The sequence below is a fragment of the Myxocyprinus asiaticus genome, chromosome 42 (genome assembly GCF_019703515.2).
Source record: "Myxocyprinus asiaticus isolate MX2 ecotype Aquarium Trade chromosome 42, UBuf_Myxa_2, whole genome shotgun sequence".
Taxonomy (NCBI): Eukaryota; Metazoa; Chordata; class Actinopteri; order Cypriniformes; family Catostomidae; genus Myxocyprinus; species Myxocyprinus asiaticus.
Genome location: NC_059385.1, coordinates 27,383,806 through 27,408,571, shown reverse-complemented (window position 1 = coordinate 27,408,571; position 24,766 = coordinate 27,383,806). Strand labels below are relative to the sequence as shown.

Genomic DNA, 24,766 nt, shown 5'->3' with positions numbered 1-24,766 from the left:
AGTCTATATTAAGGCTATCACATTTTTTTTTATCATTTCACGTTACTATTCAGTAAAACAAGTGTTGAAAGTTTGCTTTTCATAAAATGTGCTCTGTTAGTGTTCAGAGATTTAACACACTGGCACACACAATAGCCTGATCAGGTTCCGAATTTGTTTCACATTTTCTTTCCACCGATAAAAGCTGATCCTTTTCAGTTGGTTTGCATGTCTCCATTAAGAACCAAATACTAATAGAGTACAATTCAATACGAATCAAAATATTACAAGTACACACTTTGCTTTCAAAAGCACAGACAACATCATATTTTCTTCTTGCATCCAACACCTCAGCAAAACACGTATCCATCATAAAGGGATCCTGATCTCTCTTAAGAGGATAAATTGGCTCTTCTTACTATCAAAGAGAATTGAATTTACTCGTGCCGAATAAGTGGGACCCAGAGGAATTTGTTTTTCACCGTTTTCCCACATTTTTCAGCTAATCTTATATTTAATTAAATGCTCAGCAGCTGACGGCAGCTTTAATGTGGCTGCTTTTGGCTCTGTTACTCTGCCTGAGTGTGTTCAGTGAGAGGTGAGAGTGTTGCACTTCTAAAAACAGCAACTCACTAATAATTGATAAGGCCGTGTGTCAGATATCTGCGGCCGAATGCAAGCGTAGGACTGTTAATGAGCTCATGCTGGTTGTCTCTGCAGTATTGGCAAGATATTCCAATACAGAACAGCAAAGTACTATTACATAAAGGAATGTATTCTGCCCAAGAATTTTGAGACTGTGATATGTCTGTGATATCCTAGATATTGTTAAAATGACCAAACCAATGACATTTGCAGTAGTGATCGACCAATATGTTTTTTTGTTTTTTTTTCATGTCTAGAGAGCATGGTGGCCGACAGGCTGAAATAATGCAGATAAAGCCTTTTGTATTAAATATTTGAAAGCTATTCAATAATTTTGTTTAAACAAGATATCTGCATATTTGCAGACAGCATATCAATTTTGGGATCAATTTTGATGATGCTTAATTCAGCGATTAAATATTATGCATTGCTCATTCTTGCTGTTCTCCTCAGAAATTTAATTACGATGTTAAAATATGTTCTCGGATTCCAGTTTTAAAATGCAGAGACATATAAGTTAATAAATGTATATTTTATATAAATATAATATATATATATATATATATATATATATATATATATATATATATATATATATATATATATAGGTTGATTTTTCCAAAAGTGTTAAAACTCCGGCACTATCAAAACATTCCTCTATTTGTGCACAGCAATATTCAGTACGTTTACATGTATTTTAAGTTACAAGTTAGATTTTATTTGGACTAAAACAATAACTCATCTTTGTAAAGTGTCATGTAGCCTAAATGTTGAAATCGCCAGTCCAATATTTTGCAAAGTCGGACTAACAGATCTAGATAATGCGATAGTAGCTTGAGTTAGTCAAGCACGTATACATGTTAATTGATAGTTAATTGAAATAGGTAATAACAATATGTGAAAACGATCTACAGGGGAGGGGGAATCTCTGATTCAGACCAAGCAATGGAACCAGTTTTGAAAAGAGCCTAAATGTATAGTGTACCAGCCATGACATTTCCATTACTTGTCTTCCTCTCCGTCTCTTTGCATCCAGTGAGTCTAGGGCTGGGCGATATGTCCAAAAAAAAAAAAAAAAAGTTACACCTTGATATATTTCAGCCTATTGTCTATATATATATATATATATATATATATATATATATATATATATATATATACACACACACACAGAGAGAGAGAGTAATAATAGGTAATAATCTTTAATAGAAGTATATGTATATGGCATGTATAATGCCATAAAATCAGTGGACATGTTGTAATTACAATTTGGGCAAAATCTTCTGCTGTTTTCCAGTGGACTTTTTTAAATAATGGGATCAAATGGGCAGATTCAATTAATATCAAACTTTATTGGCAAGAGAAACTTAAGTGTACATTGCCAACACATTATTAGACATTATACTTACAGATATAAAACATATTGAATGCTGAAGTTTAACTTCATTCTTTAAAAATCTCAAAACTATAATTTTCTCTGGCTGCCGTTCAGTCTCTACAAGTATACCTGACTGCAGTTTGCTGAACGGTTACTCGCCCGCATGCGGATGAAGATTTTTTTATTCTCCTTTCAGTAAATCCACCCCTTTGTTTATTTTGCCCGGGACATGCATCGCGTGTAATGAATAAGCGTGCACTACACCACACAATCAGTTTCAGTGCTAGGATGTGCAGTTGAGTCAAGCAGTTACCTGAAAAGTTATATATGCCAGTGTTAGCCACAGAAAGTGCTAACCCTGCCCCCACCCTTATCGGAGCCTATAAGGCTGAATAGCTTGCCAGGAACAACTCAAGACACATTTTTCCTATCGCGTGAAGTTTCAGGAAGTTATAAAAAAAAAAAAAAAAACTGATTCTGCATTAATTATTTATTTTTTAAGCGTTAAAAATATTAATCGCAGAAATTAACATGTTAAATTTCCCAGCCCTGATAAAAAGCGTTATTAACCTTCAGATATTTTTTACTTAAACATTTTTTGTGAATGAACAAGGTGTTGAGCTTTTATTTTGACACTTCACTTTCACCTGGAGCCTTTATTTTGACACTGAAAGTTCTGCATCTGGTGAAATGCTGTTTTCTTTTTCAGTAATACTGTGCTGCTTTTGTAGATTTGTATAATAACTTGTAGCGGCTACTAATGTTTGGAATTGCACGATGACACACGATATTGCTTAATTTATATTGTCAGCAAAATAATCGCGAATCTCTCGTGAATATTTGATATATTGCCCAGCCCTAAGTGAGTCTTTCCGATGAATCTGTGTGGGTGCGGTAACTAAAAATCAGTAGGGACTGAGGCAGAGGGGCTCAAATTACAGTGGCTTTGGATTCACCCCTGGACGTCCTGCCCTGCTCACTTTACAGTGAGACAGGGACACTTTAACTCAGAGTCAAAGGAAAGTTACTGACAGAGTCTTGAAGCATCTTAACCTTGGTGATTATAAAGACTATTCTCATTTCCATACTGTGAAAAAAAAAAAAAAAAGATCTAGTATTTAAACGGATAGTTCACCCAAAAATTTAAATTCTCTTGTCATTTACTCACTCTCATGCCATCCCAGATGTGGATGACTTTCTTTTTCTGCAGAACATAAATTAAGAGTTTTAGAAGAATATCTCAGCTCTGTAGGTCCATACAATGCATGTGAATGGTGATCAGAACTCAAAGCCCAAAAAGTACATAAAGATAGCATAAAAGTCATCCATACGACTCCAGTGGTTAAATCCATGTCTTCTGAAGTGATATGATAAGTGTGGGTGAGAAACAGATCAATATTTAAGTCCTTTTTTACTATAAATGTCCACCTTTGACCAGCCCCAACCAGTATGCGGCTAAATGCGAGTAAACCAGAATGAGGAAGTGAAAGTGTAGATTTGCACTAAAAAGACTTAAATATAGATCTGTTTCTTAGTGCCCGACCGATATATCGGTCGGCTGATATTAGCGTATCGGCGTAAATGTTTATCGATATGCGCAGATATGAAAACTTTTTTCAGAACATATAATGCAGAATACAATGCTTTAGAATTGGTGTCATTACGTAGTTTGTCCAGCAGAGCGTGCTCCGACTCCATTGTTTACAGAGCTGACTCTGAGCTGATGGTGGCTCTGCAGACAGGGCGGAGTTTGTGAAATACATACTGGAAAGTAAATAAACCCCATCATTTTGTATAACTAATATAACGTTAACCCTGCCCCTGTCAACCACGTCACTCATGTCTGTTTGCTATGTTAGCCAGCTATAGTTTGTCAGTGCAGTCAGTAATGTAGCAGATTGAAAGGTAAACATCAGAGCATCTTTTGCAGCTCAGCAGACAACGGTGCGGTGGTGGATTGTGTCTGATGAGTGTTGATTTCACACTACGCTGTTACCTAGTTGGTGAGACACAATGCTGGTCCATCTTTTACTCTCTGTGACGATGAGCTTATAGCTAACTAGTTAACCACGTAGCTACTTTCATTGCTTGTCAGCTGAGTGGAAGATAATGTGTAAACATGTATTCATCAAACTGTTTTGTTCAGGATTCACAGTTTGGTACCCCCTTCAACCGAACAATTCCAGTCGTTGCATTTATAAAATGTAATATTTAAAAGTCTGGTTTTCCACCGTTGAAAGTTTCCCTTGAACTTGTATAGCAGAATACGGTGTAACACCGCTGCTTATCTGTTTATCTTGACTCGGCAGGTGTAAATGCTTCTTGTTTTACAACCTGCCCCTAATTGACTGGCAGTATTGTAGTTAGCATTTGATTGATACTAAACATACAGTATTGATGTTTATTTAGCTATTTATTTTATTTTTATTTATTCTTTATTTTAATGGTCAGCAACTGACTGATACTAAACATATAGTACTGATTTTTTTTAAGCTATTTATTGTATTTTTATTTATTCTTTATTTTCTCAGTGTTCATTTCTAGAATTTGTTGACAATGTATAATAATAATAATGTCAAATATTCTTTGATAAAAATATTTGTTTAAGAAAGCAGCCTTCTGAGTACCTTTGCATAGTCATATCGGTGCAAAATTGGTGAACAATCCACATAGAAAAGGTCTGTTTTCATTACAGCTCAAAAATGAACTATATCGGCCACCATATCGGTAATCTGTGAATTTTCCATCTCTAAAATCGGTATCAGTCTCAAAAATCCCATATCGGTCGGGCTCTACTGTTTCTCACCCACACCTATCATATCGCTTCAGAAGATATGGATTAAACCACTGGAGTTGCTGCCTTTATCTTCATTTGTGTTCAGCATAAGAAAAAAAGCCATAGACATTTGGGATGGCATGGTGGTAAATAAATGATTGGAGCAATTTCATTTTTGGGTGAACTAATCCTTCTAAGTTATAAAGTTACTGCCTTTCATTTTCGCTGATTTTAATTTAAATCATTATACAATAGCCTTTTTTTTTTTTTTTTTTTTTTTTAACTGTAAAATTTTAAAAACATGATTGTGCTATGGTAATGAAAATAATCATTGAAAATAATGGGAATATTAAAAGTAAAACGTATGCACACATTGCAGTAATGAGAATTGGGTGTAAAATGTGCTTAAGTGAACTGAAAATGTCACAATGCAAAAAATCTTCATGGTCCTAAATGTAGGCTTAATTTTCTTTATGCAAAATGTAATTTCACCTGATAATTAATATTATGAAAAATTAAAAATTTTATCATTTTTTGAACATATAATTTATGCTTATTATTGAATTTCTTTATTAATACAAATTATGCTGTTTTATACTCCATTTAACCATTTTAAAATCATTGTAACACAGCCTCTCTTGGTTTATTACCTTATTTTGTACTTGTCTCAACAACAGCAGTAACCTTTGAAAGTAGGTAAACCAGTTTTACTGTAATTTCCTGAGTATGCATTGTTGGCAATAAAATACAGACTTTTGAGTCAGAAGAACACGTGCCCAGAAAATGACTCGTCATCAGCACTTTTCCATATCACACTCAGCCAATAAGGGTTCATGTTTTGGGTTCAAACATTTGAGTAAGATGTTCAGAGATTCAAAGGACAAGTGCTGTGCTCTCACGGTCTCCGTCCTCATCATTGTGCTGGATGAGACTGCCATGTAGGTCGATGCGGCACAGGCGCTCGTGCACTGGGGCAAGATCAGATTACCCGCCCTTCAGAATGGATTCATTAGGACAATAGCAGTTTTGTTTGCCTGACTGCCACAAGACCACTGCGCATTGAGCAGTACGGTGAGAACCAAAACCAAAACAGGAAAGTAGAACTGGTCAAGCCAGTTCTGCCCCTTTTGTCACCGATACTAGTGTTGTTTTCCTTGTTTAAATCTCTAGTTCACCACTCACCAAGTTTTTCCTTCCATTATGAGGAATCTTCTTTGCCTTGTGCCTTTGTCAAGGATCTTCCATGATTGGTGCTGTCTTACCTGTTAGTCTCAGCCTCAGGACTGCCCACAATATGCTCGCAGACCGCTTGATGCAAATTACACAAAGTGGAACTGGAAAGTACTTTCTTTGTTTTTCTTCTTCTTTTAAAAAAAAAAAAAAATTTGGAATGCCCAATTCCCACTACTTAGTAGTTCCTCATAGTGGCGCGGTTACTCACCTCAATCCGGGTGGTGGACGACAAGTCTCAGTTGCCTCCTGAGACAATCAATCCGCGCATCATATCACGTGGCTCGTCGTGCATGACGCCGCGGAGACTCCCAGCATGTGGTGGCTCATGCTACCCTCCGCAATCCACGCACAACTTACCACGCGCCCCATTGAGAGCGAGAACCACTAATCGCGACCACGAGGAGGTTACCCCGTGTGACTCTACCCTCCCTAGCAACCGGGCCAATTTGGTTGCTTAGGAGACCTGGCTGGAGTCACTCAGCATGCCCAGGATAGTCCGTGTCAATACTCGCTGAGCTACCCATGCCCCGGAAAGTACTTTCTTGATATAGCAGGCTCTAATCTGATTGGCTGGCTTTATGCTAATTTTGGGAGGGAAGGCACAGGGTTTTTATCAGTCTGCCTGGAAATAAAGTTGTGTTGGTACAACAAGCACTTTTGAGGATGAAATAATCACTGAACTTGCCAAAGTTTGCAAGGTAAAACAAAACTTACTACTAAGTTTTGTTTTAAGCACTTAGTAGTATGTAGAGGTAGACCGATATATTGGTTTTACTGATTAATCGGTGCCAACGGTTGCTTTTTGGAACTATCAGTAATCAGCTAAATGTATGCCGATAGTTGCCTATAGTTTTTTTTTTTTTTTATTATTATTATTTTTATTCCTTGGTGTTTCTCTGCTCGGCGCTGGAGGATTCTACAGTTAGAACAGCTTGATTTAGCAGTATAACAGTGGCTTTTAGAAGTGAAAAAAAGTCAGATGGTCTCTTACTGTTTAAGGGGCCGTTCACACAGGGTGTGTTCTTGTTTTTAGGATTTTCTTCTTTTCAAGGATGTTTGTGACATATCTTGCTGCTTTTTCGGCCTTTTGCACCATGCAGCCCCTAACAGCCCCTTAGTTGGTGGTTTTTAGCCAGAATAAGCTGCAATGTGGAACAGACCTTATGCTTACTGACTACCAGACTACCTACCTATTAGCTTGGCATCTCTAAAGCGGTCCCGGGTGCTGAATTATTAAGCGAGGGTGCGTCCCCACTGTGTCAGCCTGAGGTGAAGGAGATGCTCTTATCTGCAAGTGTCAGTTTGAAACTCACCTAACCTTCCTGCTGCTCACACTCGACCTCTCACCTCTGAGTAGGACATACACACACCTCGCCCGACGAACCTGACACCTGACCCCTGCTGTACACCTGAACACATGTTTGAGCCAGCCAAAGAACAGGCCCGATAAGAACAGAATGATTAGAGCTCTGATCCTGCATTCTAAATCTATCCTTTAAATGGGGAAAACAAAGCTGCTTTTTAAAGAGCCCATATTATGCTAATTTACAGGTTCATAATTTTATTTTGCGGGTCCACTAGAATAGGTTTACATGCTTTAATGTTCAAAAAACACATTATTTTTCTCATACTGTACATTTATTTTCCCTGCTCTTCATACTCTGGCCGAAACACTCTGATTTACCTCCTACCACTTTAAAGCCCCTCTTTCCGAAAAGCCCAGTCTGCTCTGATTGGTCAGTTGGCCCAGTCTGTTATAATTGGTCAGCTGGCCTAGTCTGTTGTGATTGGTCAACCGCGTAGAGCGTGTGTCGGAAATGTATGTCCCTTACCGCTCCCGAGTCTTCCTGAGCAGCTGTAAACACTACTGTAACTATGGTAACAGTGGCGTCGGTTTTTGCCATACCAGTTCGAGCCAGAGTCTGATAATGAATGAAATAATGAAAGAATAATGAACAAGCTGATCGACCCGAACCACTTTCGCAAGCACGACTTGAGCAGGACGTTTCACAGTGGTAAGTTTTAATTTAGTAGCTTTCTTACAAGTATGCTGTTGCTTATTGTGAACCTAACAAAGCTTCAAGTAAAAGACACGTAGTGCATCTAAATTAGTCATCTTTTTTGGGGGGGGGGGATTTTCCCCTTTTTCACCCAATTTGGAATGCCCAATTCCCAGTGTGCTTTTAAGTCCTCGTGGTCGCGTAGCGTTTCGCCTCAATCCGGGTGGCAGAGGATGAATCCCAGATGCCTCCGCATCTGAGACCATCAACCCGCGCATCTTATCACGTGGCTTGTTGAGCACGTTACCACGGAGACATAGCGCGTGTGGAGGCTTCACGCCATCCACCGCGACATCCGCGCTCAACTCACCACGTGCCCCACCGAGAATGAACCACATTATAGCGACCTCGAGGAGTTTACCCCATGTGACTTTACCCTCCCTAGCAACCGGGCCAATTTGGTTGCTTAGGAGACCTGGTTGGAGTCACTAAATTAGTCATCTTTTACTGGAATGGGTGTAGCTGAACTTTGTTCACCCGAGATATGAACAGAGACTTACTCCCGGTTAGTGAGCAAGTTAGCCGTGGACTACCGTGGAAAGCGGCCGTAACATTATAGCTTGTAATTATATAATTATATAAGACTCTTGAGATTGACCATTTTGTTACACAATTTTAGGTAAAAGCCAGCCCATAGCTGAATAGTAAACCCTTACCAAAACTATAACATTACATAGCAAGTTAGCCGAGCACTACCATGCATTGCAGATGTAAAATGACCGTTTGTAAAAATAAATCCATCTCCACACTTGATCACTATTCATGACTGTAAGAACAACAAACCATCTGCATAATTCTACACAATTGTAGGTAAAAGTGGGCCTGCAGCTGATTAGCAAAACTATTTCTACACAATAACATTAGCTAGCAGGTTAGCAGAGGCCTACAACACAAAACTCTGCATTTGAACTCTCGGTAGCAGATAAATCCACAAATAATCAAGCATACTTACAGGTTGTGATCCTGAAGCACCAGATTGTCCCAACAAAGTTGGAACTACACCATCTTTCAGGGGTAACCGTCTTGAAAATCCAGCATTGGTTGTGGTTATACTGCTAAATAATTAAAATACATTTTAACCACTGATTCTTCAATTCGTCTGCCTTTAGAAGTCCAAAGAGTTTTTGCTTTCACAGTGAAGAATACAGCGTCTTCTCGACATAGTGACAACACAAACCCAACTCATCCTGGCCTCGGCTATAACTGCGTTTGTTTGAGGGGGGTCCAAACTAGACCTTAGACTGCCATTATGCAAATGTATTACATAGTGATGTAGATACTTTACGAAAGAAATAGCTGGACTACAATCCAGCCGTTTCTTATAGTTCTTAAGCAGTGTTGTCTGTGGGAGAAAAGAACTCCCTTTTGCATGGACTTTGTGATTTGTAACTTTGCAGATCTTTTACATGCACAAACAGCTATATTACACACTAAAGGAAAGGTAAAACCCCAAAAAGCATAATAGGGCCTCTTAAAGTTAGGGCTGGGCGATATGGCATAAAAATTTAATCTTGATTTTTATCAATCTTATGGACGATTATTTTTCAACATTTAAATGTACTCCAACATGATTCAAATTGTATGTTCTTTATTAGAATGCAAGACAACCTGGTTAGAAAAATCCAAGTTCTTTTCATTATAGGAAACAAAGGTGTGCAAGAAACATGTACAAATGCACCACAGGGGGAAGTTGTCAACAGAGTGTAAATGTAAGATAAATTAAATCTAATAAACCCAGATGTTCAGAAATAATAGAATAAGAAAACTGCTAAATAATTCTTAGCCATTGTAGGTATTCATTTGATCTAAACCAAGTCTATATAGAATGTTATCTAGAAATCAATATCTATAAATTATCAAGGTTATCTAGAAAGTACTCACTGTATTTCAAACAATTTGTGTGTATATTCATAAACCCCTGCAGATAGACACGCCCTCTAGCGGTTCACGCTGAGCAAAGTTTGTCAGAATGATAACTTACCAAATGTTGGATATAGATGCAGTACACTTGAAACACATCACAGAACAAAGAAATAATTAGCGATCTATCTAAATCATCATGGCAAAAGGAGCGGCGGATGTATGATTCTCTCATATATAGCCTCTTCGTGATTTGAAATGAAGCGCCCATAACTGTCACGTAATTAAGGCTTTATTATAGGTGAAAAGAAAAGAAAGGAAACCATTCATCAACATGCGCACGCCGAGGCCAGTTATGGTCTTAAGCCGGTGTATACCTGCATAATGGACAAAGCTGAGCTACAATCTGAAGAACCGCCCAGCCCTATTTTAAGTTGTTTTCAAAATGTAGATATTCAGTTTTGTTTATCTTTTTTTTTTTTTTCTCTCAAGTAGTTTTATCATCATCCCAGTCATGACTTCATCTTAATTTGAAGGTGTTAAGTTTTATATATAAAAATCTGGTTCGCACATTGGATAAAATTGCTCCAGTGCTGACTTTGCAGCTACAATGGCCCCCAAAAGTATTTGGACACTTAAGCTACACAAAATTTATGAATGTCATCATTACAGTAGGTAACAGATATAAAAACGGAGTGACATCTGCAAACAAATGATGGTAAACTTTTGTGCATGCATTTGTGAATGTTCACAGTATGCATTTATTGTACTGATGATGAAGAATACCGAATTCAGAGGAATTTCCAAGAACTAAAATAAAAATGGCTTTATTTCAATGTCCTATAGCAGAGTAACCACAGGTGTTGTTCATCTCATTAACTATGGACATGTTCCACAACCAGAAAGTTTTACTTTATTCTTATAAGTAATATATAATATAAAAATCTTCTGGGTCAGCACGTTTAGCACTATGGATTTCTAGAAAGCGAAGTCTCACTCTCAATATTTTTTTTTTTTTAAATGTGGGTACTCACAATGTCTAGCAGTGTATGTTCACACATCACATGAGCTTTATGCAATTTTTGTCATTTTTTCTGAAAGTCCTGTAAATTCCCACCACAGTGTCATTTCCAGCACATCCCAAATTCTATATTGTGTTTAATAGAATTCTGTGGTCGAAATGAAGCTGATGGAATTTTTTTCTTTTTTTAAACCTTTAAATATAAAATATATCCCTAATATACACACATAATATTTTCACACTTTTTGCGTAATTTGGCAAAATGACAGCTTGATTTGAAATGATGCCCAATAAGTGATATTTACCAATAAAAGTGATATTTACTTTGAATTTTCCTTTTCATCAAAAATCACTTGTCTCATATATGATCTCAAGCGTGATCTTTACTAACACATTTGTCAACTTGGTTAACAAGTAAACAAGCTTTAAAAAAAACTTTTGGGGCACAATTTTTGGGTTTCTTGGAATTACACCACAACAGTGGGACAGTCGTAATTTTTAGGTTGTATAAAATATTTTCACACAATAAATATTGAAATTGTTTGTGTACTTCAACCTTTGGATTATCATACTTTTAAGCATGTAACAATTAGGGTTATCATTATACCATAATCATATCTTATGCTACTATACCAGATAAAGTATCATGATACCTTATGATAGTGTGTTAATTCTTAACAGTTTTTCATAGCAAAGGTGGTTCTTAGAAACTAGCCATTACACATGTTGCTCTGGAAGTGGTGAAAATAACTGATGGATGAATTGTTACCTAATACATTCTTAGTTTGGTGTAAAATAAAAAAGGCTTCGCCTCATCAAATCAACAGCTTTAAACTTTTATTCTATTATTTCTATGATTATTTGAACGTTGGTAACATAAAAATATTGTGACTAGGACTGCCCCCTCATAGTCGATGAGAAGAGTCTTGGTTGACCAAGTATTGTTTGGTCGGTTGGTTGCAGAAAAAAAACTCCACAGGAAGTGGCGAAGTCACGCAGTCAGTGACTGACAGACATGATCGTTTAGACGGCTGGTCCATGCGGTAATTAATTATGTCAGGCAGGAAATCTAAAGTGTGGTATAATTTCGAGAGGGTAAAGGATGACCCCAAGAAGGTGACGTGAATTCTGCAGGCAAACGTTGGCTTTCATTTATCAACCTCAAACATGGCTTATCATTTTAAACATGTAAGTAGCCTAACGTTAGCCACTTAGCATGGCCGCTCGCTCTAACGTTAGATAACCTAGATAAATATGCGCTATTAGGCTTATCCAAGTGTTCGTGGGGAAGCTAAATTAATACCTCGCTTACTGCATGTTTTACTTAATGTGCATTTCTCTATAAATTTAACAAAATATTCAGACAGTCTCCTTGCTGGTTTTTCCGACACATTCAGAATCATTACCACTTTTGCCGTTGTCACTGCAGCCCGCTTCGTACTTGCGCTTGTAAAATTTATATTTTAAGGGCTCATTATTGCAGTTTAGTATTTCTCTGTAATGTAGAACAGTGTTAGCAATGTTACTTATAACATTCTTTCTCAGCCCTGGAACTTAAACCATTTTCTGATGCCCCCCCCAAAAATTTATATTTCAATAATTCAATTAATATCATAAACGTGCGGCCACTAGTCGACTAATGGCTTTAACTAACGACTACTAGTCGACTAGGAAAATCTTTTGTTGGGGGCAGCCCTAATTGTGACGTTGAAAAAACTGTTTTGAGCAACTGTTTCATTATTATCACTGCTTCAGCCCCTCTCTTCTGGTAAACAGCAGCGCGAATGCAGATTACACACACACCGGGTAGATCGCAAGCCTCAGGGACGTGATCAAACCTATCTGGGCTGTGTTTCCCAAAAGCATCGCAAGCTTAAGTTGATGGTAGAGACCACTGGTGCCAATCATAAGTGTGAAGTTACCGCCACCATGCATTTGTAATTGGAAAAAAATAAACGAGTGCAACATTTTATTTTTCAGAGAAAATGTAAATCTGTAAATGTTAAGATAAAGCATTTAGGTTAAATGAAGTGGCACTAACCTGTTTGTATTCTGCAGAAGCAGTGGGATGTGTCTTAAGGTGTTTAATAAGGTTGTTGGTGTTTCCCCCTTTGGCTTAAAATCTTTGTAGACTTTAACGGCAGATGTGTTGTGTAGAAAGCTTCTCACTCTCCAAAGTATTACTTAAATCCATATTATCCATAAGGAGACACAACCGCCAAATTAACATGAGGGATTCAGCATGGGAAAACCACACATTGAAAAGTGAACAATATAAGGGTCAAATTCTAAACCGTATTTTGTGCTCTTAAAGGGCACTGCGTGAAGGGGATGCCACTCGAAAAGAGTATTTTTTTTTTTATGTTATTGCAGACGAAGTTGGCCACGTGAAAAGTTTTAATGAAAATAATATATACTACCGCACATACAATATAACTTATGGTACTACCGTATTGATGGTACTACAGTTTAAAAAAATACTGTGGCACTGGCAGTATTATGAAGCTTTGGTATCGCGATACTACCGCAGCACCGGTATACGTGCAATTTTTATAACGGATTTTCATAGTTTATTATTGAAAATCTGAGTCTGGTCAACATTAGTTGCGGTCAATTTAACATTTGCACTGCTATTTTTGGAACTCACATCTTTTATATTATTTATTATATATTTAATAATAATTACTATATTAAAAAAAATATACATTTATGTTATATAATATTATATGATATTTCAGTATGCAATAGTAAAATATTTCTGTCCTAATTTCTTTACTCTCACACGTTATTTTAATGCTCTGATTAAACCCACAAGCCCTTATTTCTCATGAAACAAAACCTTGTTTTCTTTTCATCATTTTATCACTCCACAGAAATAAAGCGTGTCTCCTCTGTGTCACTGCGTGTCATTAACATTGTGTATAAACCCGCTATGAACATTTTAAAGTAAAGCCGGAGTGTTATGCACCCTCCAAGTTTATATTTGTTCGTTTATATTTGCGCGGGAGTTCGGCACTCACATCAGAGCGTTTAATCGATGGTGCGGCTCAGTGATGCTCAGAGGTCAACTGAATGACAAAAACATCCATTGATGGCATTTACAGTATGTATTCGCTTAAAATTCTCTTATTTAGGCATTAAAATGTTATTGGAATTTGAAGTGCACAATAATCGCAATTATCTCGCGATTAGATCAGATAACCGCGATCAGAGGATTATTTAATAAATGCGACAGGCCTAAATGTGACCTTCATAAAACAAAAAGAAAAAAGTTGAAATCGGCTCATTTTTATGAAAATCAACCCCTCCTTGGACATGAAAGTGCTGAAGTTAAATGAAATGCTTATATATTTATTGTGTTATTTAAAACGTAACAAACTTCTATTTCTGAAATATTTTGCTAGAAAAGTGTGCTTGTGCTGTCTGTCTGTAAAATAAAAGTCTGTTGCTTTGATATTTTTGGTTGTCTAGTGCAATGACGTAGTCATTTTTAAGTGTGGCTTAAGTGTCCAAATACTTTTTGGGGTCACTGTATTTCATTTAACTGAAGTCTTTGTTTTTTGAAAACTATATTTTCAGTTGCATTTTTCAGTTGTAATTGTATTATACTTTAGATGTAGAAATCGGTCTAGTTATTAAGGATCTTGTCCAGATTTGAACCACCTCGTAAATAGGACTTTGCATTAGTTCCCAGTTTACTTCCTTGTTTTGAGTCAAATTATCTTCTCTGCGCTCTTTCTGTCTTACAATATTGAAGTAGAACTTGCCCTACATTACTGTGCCAACTGATATAGATTTCCACAGGGCTGTAACTAAACTTAAGATAGACAGCTTGCACTACATCCTGCTATTTTCAGTTCTTCCCTCCAGACTGCGTATTTTCAGGGTTGTGCTTGATGCTTTCTGTGTTCCTCTCTTGCTCACTTTCTCTCCGGCTTTTTCTGTTTCCTAATTCTTTGATGCATCACTCCAACTGTACATTTCAGCTGGATCTATCACACTACACCTCCATCAGTTCTTCAAGCAACGGCCGCCTGTGTGCGTTTTCATGCATGACGGATCTGAAAACACTCCCTTCTCATCACCAGGAACTGAGAACTATATACGTCAGCAGCCACAAAAAGGCTTGCACATATTTGCAGGGGCTTTCTTGGTGACGTGTCTGTTACTTGGCGACGTGTGCACAATTTCACATAGAGAAGGCAACAACGCTCTGCATCAGAAAAACGGCAGATGAGCTCTTCCTGTTGTTTGAGTCTGATAACCACAGGCTGGGGGAGGGGTGTGGAGCCTTATCATATTTAAAATGTGAGCATTTTCTAATTGGTCTTCAGCGCTGGTCCACAGAGCTGCGGGAATTGGGTCAGTGAGTTCCCACAAGGAAGCCTCGGAAAGCTTCAAAATCAAACCCAATCATTTGCCTTGATCTTCCTCCCATCAGAGCTTCCTCTCAACCGAGGTCACTGTTAATCCTTTTGTTTTTGAGCATCCAGAGACCTCAGTTCTTGAACTAATTAAAATTCACCAAGAACATCTTAAGATCTTAACGTAAACAAGTCCTCTTATTACTTTCTGCAATTCACTGATTCTTGAGATAAGGGACAAAACATGTCCTACATCAAGAAATTCATGATAATAATTTTGTTTTTTATATAATTCTTTTTTTATTTTTATTTTGCATACTGTCCTCAGCAAGAGTTCACAATGTTAAACTGCCAAACAAAGTGTTTAAAAATGCAACAAATTCATGAATATAAATATCAAATGAAATATAGGGATCTGTAAGATATCAAACAATGCATAAAGTAAACTTTAAATTATATTTTCCATTAAAAAAAAAAAAAAAACTGCCCATCAAAGTTCTGTCCTCACTTTGCGTCCACTCTGTCAGATTTTACTGTGGATGCAACAGTAGGACACGTTGTCTGGTAAGTTTTATATATTTTTTCATGTTTTAAACAATGTTTAAGTCTCTGCTATCACAGCTTCAACATGTCAACTCCGCCATTCCCATTGTGACAATTTCTTTTAAGAACTGTAAAATAATTTTGTCATTTTAGTTTAGGTTATAGAGGCAGCTTCAGCTGAGGAAAAAAAACAAAATGGCTTCAGTGTACAACACATGGTTAAGATGGAAAAAATTTCAATTTTGTCAACTGAATTTTCAGAATCATGTGAAAATAGAAAAACAAATGTATAGAATGTATTTTATTACATAACTCCTTTACTGAACACTATTATTCAAGACTTTACAGTCTTTTTGGATGGAAAAATTAATATAGCATGCTTTTTAGTGTCTGATGGAGTTGACATAGATTACATTTAAGATGTAAGTTATGAAATGAATAAATGTCCATTTTCAGAAAAAAGTTTTTTTTATTTAAACCTGTTCCCTCACATGGTTCATTAGCTGAGACCTTTTTCAAATTCATTTAGTATTTAAAACATGTTTTTTTTTTTTTTTTTTTTTTTTAACATGTTTTTAATGTTTACTATGCGCACCTCCCGCCGCCTTGCCTGGCAAACTCATATAATCGCCCATTTGTGACACTTTCTGCAAATCTTATCATGTGGAGGGCAAAGTGGGGCTAAATGGGACTTCGATGCCAAGATGTGAGGCATGTGGAAGCCACTGTAACACTTTTGCATATTCAGATATTCTGATTTGCGACATCATGATCAGTTACAATTTATGTTAGAACCAATGGCATTTAGCATCAGTTGCGTCAAATCTGGTGTGACGTGTCGTGATGCACCATATTTGTACATTCACAAAGAAGGATGACTTTTGAAAGCTTCATTGGAGGGGGAAGATTTGCACATAAGGGCTTAAATTGCATTCTGGTCCTCACACAAAGCTATGATATGGCCTTCGAAGACTAATGGTTTTTTTCATTGTTCATTTTTGGGGCTTGAAAGTCCCAGTCCGATTATGAAAAAAAGAGCACTCTGAAAAGCAATCTCTTTGTGTTCCACAGAAGAAAGACAAATTTGGGTGAACTGTTCATTTACAGTTCTGGATCCTGACAGTCTTGTTGTCTGTTTCCTCTAAGCTTCTCATGTCACCTTTTTTTTTTGGCTACAATCCTTTATTAAACTGGGAGCCAGCAGTAAATGATCCATGAAACCCATCCCCTACACAGTGGCATGGCCTTAACAGTGCCAGCATGCATGTGAACAAGTCCCACTGCATTTCCTGCTACCACTTCCTCCTCCTCTGCGGTACTTGGTAGGTGTAATTTTACCCCACAGGTGTTTTCGTTGAAACACTACCGAGATGTTTTTGATGCCATATGATGCCAGTAACCTTGAGGCCGTGAGCTACGCTGTGAAATGTAGCAGTGTCTTTCGCAGTGTCCAGTGTTTTCTCACCAGTCGTACTCCCACCATCAGGCCAGACGTAACCATGGCAATGGAACTGACCAGAGGGGTTAAGGGTTGTCCGATGGGACAGAGTTTTCCAGATAAAGAGACCACAGTGGAATGGCACAGGAGAGAGAGCACAGGAATTTGATGTGAAAGCTGTACCAGCAGGCAAACCACTCTTATACCTTCCCTGCCAATTACAATTTCTGAAAAAATGTGAATGGTGCGTGCCCATTTAAATCTCACTGGAAGATGGTGTTGTGGGTGGTTGCCAGGGCATTGCTATGCAACTGCTATTGTGTTCAGGGTGCTAGGTGGTTGCTTACTGGCCCAAGTCAAAAGAGATGACCACAAAGTCTTCTGCTCTCCAGAAATGGCTCTTGTCGCTCCTTCAATGTAATTCTATTGAACTTCTTCGTCCGCTTCATAATCCACCATGTGAGAATTGTAAGTCTGATTGCTTAGAAAAGTAAAAGCACACCTCTCTTCAACAAGCCGTGCAGTTTAAGGTAAGTGTAAAACCATTTAAGAAGCATCTTTCTCCACTGACGGCCATTCATGAGTAGCCATGAAATCCACAATGTTTTTCACTAATCATTGTCTGTGATTTCTCTAATAAAACAGCTTTTTCTGTTATAAACTCAACTCATAGTTCACTCCCAAAATGATTATTTAATGTAAAATATGTTGAAAATTAGCAGACCGACAGCCAATTCATAAAGTGATAAGCGGTTTCCTCACAAAAGCAGTTTATTTAGAATCTCTTCCATTGACATTCATTCAAAAACAAGGGTCTTCTTGCTGGTGTGCCACCATGTTATGGTTTTTTGCTAACATTGAATGATGGAGGGACTCTGTTATAGACCTCCTTGATCTACACACACATTAATGCCATTTTGGATACTGAAAAATGTTACTGCTCTCCTTCACTGCTCAAAGTGCAGTCATGCATCTGTCCCGAGAGAAGGTGAGTCAAAGCGTTCTTCCCTGTAGCTCGAACATACTGTAGACTTCGTAATGGCAGCTACGTTGATACCAACAGGATCTGGCTGTCATTGTCCATCAGTGTGTTAAAGGGAAACACTCATTCTCCACCCTGAACCTACTTGCATTGAGGGCAAGCACGCTCATTTCCCTCCATGCGTGTGTGTTGGCTCTTGTGTATGTCGCCATTACCAGCCGTGTGTGTTTATTATGACTGATAAGAGGAGGCCTCCGGAGAGCAGCCTGTTCTTACTCACTATCACGGTCAGTCCAAAGTTTCCGCAGCATAGAAACACAATGGCTGTGAAAGTGAAACTGGGGGTACATTAAAACCACAAATAACTGTGACTGGCCAACATTTTCTTGAGACTTAATTAGCTGTGCAAAATTATTAGCCTGTGGTTTATGTGAAAGGCTAATTGATTAGTTTGTCTTAAGAAAGGCCCATATAATAAGGATCCACCTGACCGCGATTAGACATATTTCTTACGGGGTGTTTACACTGGATGCGCTCTTGTTCAAAATCAGGTAGATGTAGAGTAACGGAATGGAACAGAACACAGCTTGAGCTTAATTTTTTTTAAAGCTTAATTTTTAAAAGCTTAGTTTTTAAAAGTTGAACTGTTTTTTGAACATGCTGTCTTAAAATTGCAACGATCAAGATAAAAAAATAGCACAAAACAACAACCAAAGACGCCTGTTTGCATATGCAAACTAACAGAATATAATAAATAAAGAAACTTAAATAAAACAAAGACCTATACTGCCCTGCATGGCGTAGTAACTTAGGGCTGCACAATGATGACAAATCATAATTGTCAATAGGGCTGGGTATTGATACAGATTTCACAATTTGATTCAATTCCAATTCACAAGCTTTCGATTCGTTTGGATATCGTTTGGATTCTCTCCCAACTAATGATGTTAATTATACAGGGGACTTTCTAACTAGGTACTTTATGAAAATATACATTTTACTACTTTATTTTTTCATCATTTTGCTCACATTTTAGCTTTTTAAAAATGAACAAATCCATGCATTCCATCAATAAATATAACATTATATTGCATATATTTTGTTACATGTTTATTGTTTACATACATAATTTATAGTATTTACACATGCTATAAACTGGTACTGTCTCTTTAAGAAAACCAGCAGTTCTGTAATGAGTGTCTGTAAATGAGCGCATATTAACAAGAAAGGACTAATGGCTTTACATCATCCTTGCTATGCGTGATTAGAATGAAATGTTTTTTTGTTGTTGTTGTTTTCAACAACTGACTGTAAAGAACAGAAAAGATATTAAAAGAGACATTATTCAATGACAAATGGATTGCGTGGACACTCATTACACAGAACGAGTCAAATGTCTTCACCACTATACTACACAATCACTGGGGAGTGAAATCTGAACATTTACCAGCCAGTGGCTAATCATAGACATTTTTAGTCACCTTTTGGTTGCAAATTTGAGTGATTTCCTCTCATTATAGTAGAGGGTTGCGCATAGAGTAAAAGATCTATCTTGGGATTTAAGAAGCGATTTCAAGATTGTTCAAATGAAGATTCCAATGCATTAGAATATCTATGTTTTTAACCAGTCCTATTTGTCAGTTGTTTCCCTTGATATCGTAATTACGATTATTACAGTTCGAGTAATAGAATTTACAATAAAAAGCATATTTTGTGTGGGGCTATGTACGCTACATGTCCAAAACAACTGTTTCCCTGAATGGCTTTTATTGCATGAAAAACAATTTTTGGTTCTTCTAATTTTCAAAAAATATACACAAAAAGTGATCAATGCAACAATATTAGGTTGTTGTTACTGATGTGACGATTGACTAATTTAAACACCTCTGATTTGCAATTGTGTTCATGCACACAACAGACAAAAACATTTTGTAAATTGAAAATTTTGACGCAATGGGAGTAGATTTAAGTGTAATGCTCTAATTGACACTTAACGTTAGTTAATTGCCATAGCTATGATTGTAATCTCGATTATTTTTTCAATTAATTATGCAGCCCTAATAACTACGCATCTTGTTGGGTTGATTGACCTCCAGTCTCTTTGACCATGATCTGTCCTGTGCCAGGCAGGTTTGGCTCAACTATACTAAGATGTAAAGAAAACAGTGCGAGACTATTTTATAATCCACCTTTAGCCAGACAATTGGATAAACATCAAAGCCATTTTTCTCAGTTTCAGTGTTTGTGTAGTTACTGCATTTTGGCTTCGTAGGGTAGTATGGGTCAAGTATAATATTGGGAACATTGCTCACAACAGGCACTGTGGATAATCACAATAGAAAAAATAAGACCTCCTTTTAGCACGTTTGCAGATAGTGGTGACTGGACTTTGAACGGTGTGAAATATTTAAATGTTAAAACATTGTCACATAATTATTGTGTTTGCATGATCAATCATTGCTGTCACGTTCGAGTACTCATGCCCATGTATGTGTGACTTGGTATTTGCCATTGAAGAAATAGTTGTTTGGATGTGAATGGTCCTTTGACACCCTCGGGCCAAACATATTCACACACACAATGAAGAAGGGTTGGGCTTTCTATCTGCTGATGAAGAGGAGGAGAGTATAAGTCACATTCTCTACAGTCTTTCCACATGGATCTCATTGATGGAGCTGCTTTCCAGAAACTGTGATGTAATCCAGCACTTCTTCATGGACCACCATCATCCTCACATGACCAGCACTGTAACACTTGGTTGGGCAGCGGAAAATATTCGCACATTTTCCCACACTTCTCGCTTTGACTCGCTACAACAAAGTCAGATCAGATTTAGACATTTTTTCCTCTTACGCTTCTTGTCTCTTTTGTATACAGAAATTCATGTCTAAAAGCGGGTACTCTAGACGCCAGTCACAATACTGCAGGACTTCATCTAATCAGGACATAGTGTGTTGTAACACAGTGGTGTGCTTGGAAACACTACAAGAGGAATTAGGATTGGGTCCTGTGGTTTTTACTTTTCTTTATTTACTTTCCTTAAAGGAATATGAATATATCACTGATCTCTGCATTTATTATCCAGTAGTACTGACGTGTTTCCTTTGGTGTGATGCATGCCGGACCTTGTATAATGTAATACTGTGGCCAGTATGTAAATGTAATGGCTCAACATAACTAATTCATTTCATTCATTTACTTGTACTTATACTCATCAAAATACTCTTGATGCAAACATATGATGTATAATGCATAAATGTTACAAGGCAAAGAAACGCCAGCAGCAGAACACAAAATGTTGGTGGCTTGAGGGCATTTGTTGAGGGCACAAATGAATGAAATGGTCCTAAATGAAAAAGGCCTTCAATTAGTGGTAGCGATATGACCAATTTCTTCTACAGTGGCATGCAAAAGTTTGGGCACCCCTGATCAAAATTTCTGTTGCTGTGAATAGCTAAGCGAGCAAAAGATGGCCTGATTTCCAAAAGACGTAAAGTTAAAGATGACACATTTCTTTAATATTTTAAGCAATTTTACTTTTTTATTTCCATCTTTTACAGTTTCAAAATAACAAAAAAGGTGAAGGGCCCGAAGCAAAAGTTTGGGCACCCTGCATGGTCAGTACTTAGTAACACACCCTGGCAAGTATCACAGCTTGTAAACGCTTTTTGTAGCCAGATAAGTCTCTTTCAATTCTTGTTTGGGGGATTTTCACACATTCTTCTTTGCAAAAGGCATCTAGTTCTGTGATTCTTGGGCCGTCTTGCATGCACTGCTCTTTTGAGGTCTATCCACAGATTTTCGGTGATGTTTAGGTCAAGGGACTGTGAGGGCCATGGCAAAACCTTCAGCTTGCGCCTCTTGAGGTAGACCATTGTGGATTCTGAGGTGTGTTTAGGATCATTATCCTGTTGTAGAAGCCATCCTCTTTTCATCTTCAGCTTTTTTACAGATAGTGTGATGTTTGCTTCCAGAATTTGCTGGTATTTAATTTAATCCATTCTTTCCTCTTCCAGTGAAATGTTCCCCTGTGCCACTGGCATCAACACAAGCCCAAAGCATGATCGATCCACCCCCGTGCTTAACAGTTGGAGAGATGATCGTTTCATGAAATTCTGCACCCTTTTTTCTCCAAACATACCTTTGCTCATTGCGGCCAAAAAGTTACATTTTAACTTCATCAGTCCACAGGACTTGTTTCTAAAATGCATCAGGCTTGTTTAGATGTTCATTTGCAAACTTCTGACGCTGAAATTTGTGGTGAGGACACAGGAAAGGTTTTCTTCTCATGAGTCTTCATGAAGGTCATATTTGTGCAGGTGTCGCTGCACAGTAGAACAGTGCACCACTACTCCAGTGTCTGCTAAATCTTCCTTAAGGTCTTTTGCAGTCAAACAGGGGATTTGATTTGTACACGTCGTGCACATGGATATTTACATATTGCCATATACACAAAATAGCAAAATCTCTATCGATTGACACATGTTGTCGCCACGATATATGTAGTCATATCGCCCAGCCTTACCTTCAGTGTAATAAAAATGTGGCCCTTTTATGTCATAAATGGGTCTAAAGTACTAAAGGCTCTAAATGTAATAAAATTTGTTCCTAAATGAAATAAAGGCCCTAAATGTAATAGAAATGTTGTCCTAAATGTAAAAAAACGTCCAACATGTAATAGCCTGTGGTCCTAAATGAAATAAAGGGCTCTAAAAATAAATAAATAAAATAAATACATAAATAAATGTTGTTCTTAATGTAATACAAGCCCTAAATGAAATAAAGGGCCCTAAATGTAAATAAATAAATAATAATAATTAAAAAGGCCCCTTAATGTAATTAAAATGTAATAACTTGTGATCCAAAGTGTAATAATGGCTGTAAATGTAAAATAAAAAAACTTTATAATTACCTAACGTCATTAAACTAAATATGACTAGTAATCAAACATGATTGCATGAACATGATATCAACATTATATCTGTCTATAGACTAATATATACAAACATAAACTACCTTACATAAAAATATATAAAACACCCTTCTGGCACATTGGTATACACAAAGGACCAATAGTTATTACATTTAGGACCAAAGGTAATTAGGGAACATTTAAGGCCTTTATTACATTTAGGACCAATCATTACATTTGTGCCCTCTACACATTTCAAAATGTGAACATTTTAAGGCATAGTTCACCAGAATTAATGACAAACTATATCATGATTTACTGACCCTCATGTTGTTTCAAACAATGAAAGCTCTCGCATGAAAATGCAAACCATTGTGAGCAAGCATTTTTCATAGCGTTCATAAACGCAGAATGGACTTGAAGACTCTTCACTTAAAAAAGACTTACATTTTGTCTTATTTCTCACCAAAACTTATTTTATGCCTTCAGAAGACTTGGACAATGACGCATGGCAGCCTTTATTATGTTTTCCTGTCCGTTTTGAAGCTTAAAAGTGTATCACTCTCCACTGCCATTGTATTGAGAATACGTACTAGGATACTCATTAAAATATCTGTCCATAGTAAAATATTCTGTCAGTAGTAAATTACAAAATGTTTCATTTTTTAGGTGAACTACTGTATTAAATTCATATCATACCTCTGAATAGCAAGGGCAACAGACCTGGTCACAATTGTCATCCAAATGCAGACTGAAGTGCTCTTCATTATGATTCACACAAAACACAAGAGAATAGTTATTTGTACGGCAGAGAGTTGTTGCCATTGGTTTTTAGAAAACTAGAGCAGTAACATCATGGAAACTGCTCTGATTGCATTTCATGAGCAAATATTCAGCTGCCCTTTTTCATACGATATCGAGGGCTTTTCTCTAATGCATGTGCATGTTATTTCCCAACAACACGAAAGGACAAGGATAATCATTCTGTTTTCAATGACCATGAATATGAATGGGTTTTAATGAATGTTAATGTGATCCGCTGCCAGTTATTGTATAAGACGAACAATTGTTGGCTGTATAAGCAGTAGTTTGGCCTAAACAGCAAGAACGATGCCTTCTCGGAGTGAATGGCGAATCATAAAAAGACAATGTGCAGTGTGTGTAACTGAGCTGTAAACCAAGCTGTTTTGACAGCCCTATCCCATATCCCAGTGTTTCTTTCCTTAAATAATTAACGTTCTTGAGATGGTGATCATGTTGCCTGTCTTTCTCCTGTAGTGCCTGAGCTGTTGTGAGGATGAGCAGCAAGCGGAATTTGTTTGTGCGGCTGGTGCCATGCCGCTGCTTGAGGGGCGAGGAGGAGACCGTCACCTCGCTGGACTACTCGCACTGCAGTCTGGAGCAGGTCCCGAAAGAGATCTTCAGCTTCGAGAAGACACTGGAGGAGCTCTACCTCGATGCAAACCAGATTGAAGAGCTGCCCAAAGTATGCACCACTAACACTCTTGCACTGCCTCGAGTTTTGAGCCAGAAAGTCTTTTTACAAGCAAAATATCTGCTCTCTCAGTAGGGCTG

The 24,766-nt window shown here is 37.4% G+C and overlaps 1 protein-coding gene across 4 annotated transcripts in view; it reads left to right on the top strand.

Annotated features, from left to right (window-relative positions):
- Positions 1-24,766, top strand: part of LOC127433048 (erbin-like) — a 125,320-nt gene that overhangs the window by 34,532 nt on the left and 66,022 nt on the right. For all 4 annotated transcript variants that reach the window (XM_051684670.1, XM_051684668.1, XM_051684669.1 and 1 more), the window contains exon 2: positions 24,470-24,677. In XM_051684670.1, the coding sequence (XP_051540630.1) occupies positions 24,489-24,677 (189 nt within the window). In that variant the 5' untranslated portion in view covers positions 24,470-24,488. The remainder of the gene's footprint in view (positions 1-24,469; positions 24,678-24,766) is intronic.